The sequence below is a fragment of the Sinocyclocheilus anshuiensis genome, unplaced genomic scaffold (assembly GCF_001515605.1).
Source record: "Sinocyclocheilus anshuiensis isolate Anshui unplaced genomic scaffold, SAMN03320099.WGS_v1.1 scaffold200, whole genome shotgun sequence".
In the NCBI taxonomy this organism is placed as follows: Eukaryota; Metazoa; Chordata; class Actinopteri; order Cypriniformes; family Cyprinidae; genus Sinocyclocheilus; species Sinocyclocheilus anshuiensis.
Genome location: NW_015558595.1, coordinates 1,051,561 through 1,054,468, shown reverse-complemented (window position 1 = coordinate 1,054,468; position 2,908 = coordinate 1,051,561). Strand labels below are relative to the sequence as shown.

At 41.7% G+C, this 2,908-nt stretch overlaps 1 protein-coding gene across 1 annotated transcript in view; it reads right to left on the bottom strand.

Moving 5' to 3' along the window:
• LOC107680011 (protein phosphatase 1 regulatory subunit 12A-like) overlaps positions 1-2,908 on the bottom strand; it is an 85,114-nt gene that overhangs the window by 32,632 nt on the left and 49,574 nt on the right. Inside the window, exon 3 of the mRNA XM_016475754.1 lies at positions 2,470-2,588. Coding sequence (XP_016331240.1) covers positions 2,470-2,588 — 119 coding nt within the window. The remainder of the gene's footprint in view (positions 1-2,469; positions 2,589-2,908) is intronic.

Sequence of the window (2,908 nt, the reverse complement as noted above, 5' to 3'; positions counted from 1 at the left end):
ATGTTGCGTTGCCTTGCACCTTATTCTGTGTAAGAAGCCACATCATCTCACAGAAGGATTTATTTCAAGCACTCGGCTGATGTTATGAAGCGAGTTTGGAGTAAAAACATGGTATTAATTGTGGTATTTTCACATGCTTTTACTACACAGAGCCGTAGTTCACTGTCAACGTACGCAAACAGCTTTCATAATTGCAGAACAATTTCTTCGATTTCATTATCGCGCGATTGTATCGTCTGCGATTATGAATGCGATTTTGCATAGCTTGTCAATGAACTACGGCTCTGTGTAGTAAATGCTGCTCCATCTGAAAAAACGTGATGGAGATTTACTACTGATTACTACAATCACATTTGATTAATCGTGCAGCCCTAGCTACGCCTACATCACCAGCCGCTCTCACCTCCTCTTCTGAGCCAGTGCAGAAACTGTACTATCTGCTGCTGATACATCCTGGTGAACAAGGAGCCACACACCACCTCAGGCTGTTAACGCATGTCTGAACAGGGCCACTCAGTAGCAGCTGGGCTCCATTTCATCATCAAGAAAATAGTCCAAAAATAGAAAAACCATTTCATCTAGTTTAGGATCATTACAATGGGCGTCAGGTCAAACGGATCATGTTTCTCCATTATGTAAGGGACCTCACTACAGCCAGTCACACACACACCTCCCTAAATCCTTTATGACTTTGCACACGCATGATATACCTCGGACATCAAGTACTCAGCCAGGTCAACAGGCAAGTTAAGAGTGGACACAGGAGAAAGGGTGTTGTGTGTTACACTACTGGCTGAGCACGGCTCTAATATTAATTCTGAGTCAGTGCACCCACTGGAGTCCTTCCAAGACTTGCAGCCTCGACTCGAGCACACAGCAGCTGGGAAAGTTGAGCATGATGCAAATTTTGCTTCAGAAGGCCTTTATTAACCCCCTGGAGCTGTGTGGAGCACTTTTTATGATGGATGGACACACATTTTTAAAAGCTTAAAAATCTCGATACCCATTCACTGCCACTGCATAGAAGAGCCAGGACATTTTTAATATAACTCAGACTATATTCGTCTGAAAGAAGAAAGTCATATACTGTCAGGATGGCTTGAGGGTAAGTAAATCATGGGCTATCCCTTTAATTCTTCAAAAATGTGCTCGACCAGGTAGCCTCATAGGCAGCACTCAGAAACGCAGCAGGATTGCGCAAATTTGAGCAGACTCAAATTTGAGTAGTCTTGGCTAATGGTCCTTATAATTTTTTATTATAATAAATATATAATAATGAATATATATATATATATATATATATATATATATATAAAATAATGCAATGCTAATGCAATGCTAATCGACTTTATCACTGCATAGAATACTATGAAATATGTTGCGTTGCCTTGCACCTTATTCTGTGTAAGAAGCCACATCATCTCACAGAAGGATTTATTTCAAGCACTCGGCTGATGTTATGAAGCGAGTTTGGAGTAAAAACATGGTATTAATTGTGGTATTTTCACATGCTTTTACTACACAGAGCCGTAGTTCACTGTCAACGTACGCAAACAGCTTTCATAATTGCAGAACAATTTCTTCGATTTCATTATCGCGCGATTGTATCGTCTGCGATTATGAATGCGATTTTGCATAGCTTGTCAATGAACTACGGCTCTGTGTAGTAAATGCTGCTCCATCTGAAAAAACGTGATGGAGATTTACTACTGATTACTACAATCACATTTGATTAATCGTGCAGCCCTAGCTACGCCTACATCACCAGCCGCTCTCACCTCCTCTTCTGAGCCAGTGCAGAAACTGTACTATCTGCTGCTGATACATCCTGGTGAACAAGGAGCCACACACCACCTCAGGCTGTTAACGCATGTCTGAACAGGGCCACTCAGTAGCAGCTGGGCTCCATTTCATCATCAAGAAAATAGTCCAAAAATAGAAAAACCATTTCATCTAGTTTAGGATCATTACAATGGGCGTCAGGTCAAACGGATCATGTTTCTCCATTATGTAAGGGACCTCACTACAGCCAGTCACACACACACCTCCCTAAATCCTTTATGACTTTGCACACGCATGATATACCTCGGACATCAAGTACTCAGCCAGGTCAACAGGCAAGTTAAGAGTGGACACAGGAGAAAGGGTGTTGTGTGTTACACTACTGGCTGAGCACGGCTCTAATATTAATTCTGAGTCAGTGCACCCACTGGAGTCCTTCCAAGACTTGCAGCCTCGACTCGAGCACACAGCAGCTGGGAAAGTTGAGCATGATGCAAATATCACCCGTGGCCATCCGAGCAAGGCAATTAATTTGAAGAACTGCCTCAGAATTGTCAGAAAGCAATGATCTCAACCGTAGCATGACATGGACATGACACTAAGCCTTGTACACCCTAGCAAATCATTGTCATGAAAGATGAAGTTTGGAGTGACTGTGTAATGTGTGTCAAGGAGAGGCAGCAGTACCTTGCCGGTTGATCTCGTTTTGCAGAAGCTCCTCCATGGCCTCCTCCTCTGCGATATCCAATGGCGTTTCTCCCTCGCTGTTTACTACACCGACGTTTGCACCTTGACTGATAAGATACCTGCAAAGACATGACAAGACGTTTAAAAATGCAAAGTGTGAGATTAGTTGAATCACTAATACATCCGAACTGAACTGATAACTGCTGCTTTGGAACATTTGGAAGAAAAAAAAGAGAAATTATGAAGAAATTGAATGGGGCCTCATTTTAAGGGACTCCCTTCACAGAAACTTCAAGTGGTAATTTGCATCTTAAAGGGGTCATATGATGCTTTTTTAAAGATCATTATTTTGTGTATTTGGTGTAACAGAATATGTTGACATGCTTGAATGTTCAAAAAACACATTATTTTTCAAATACTGTACATTATTGTAGGTCCT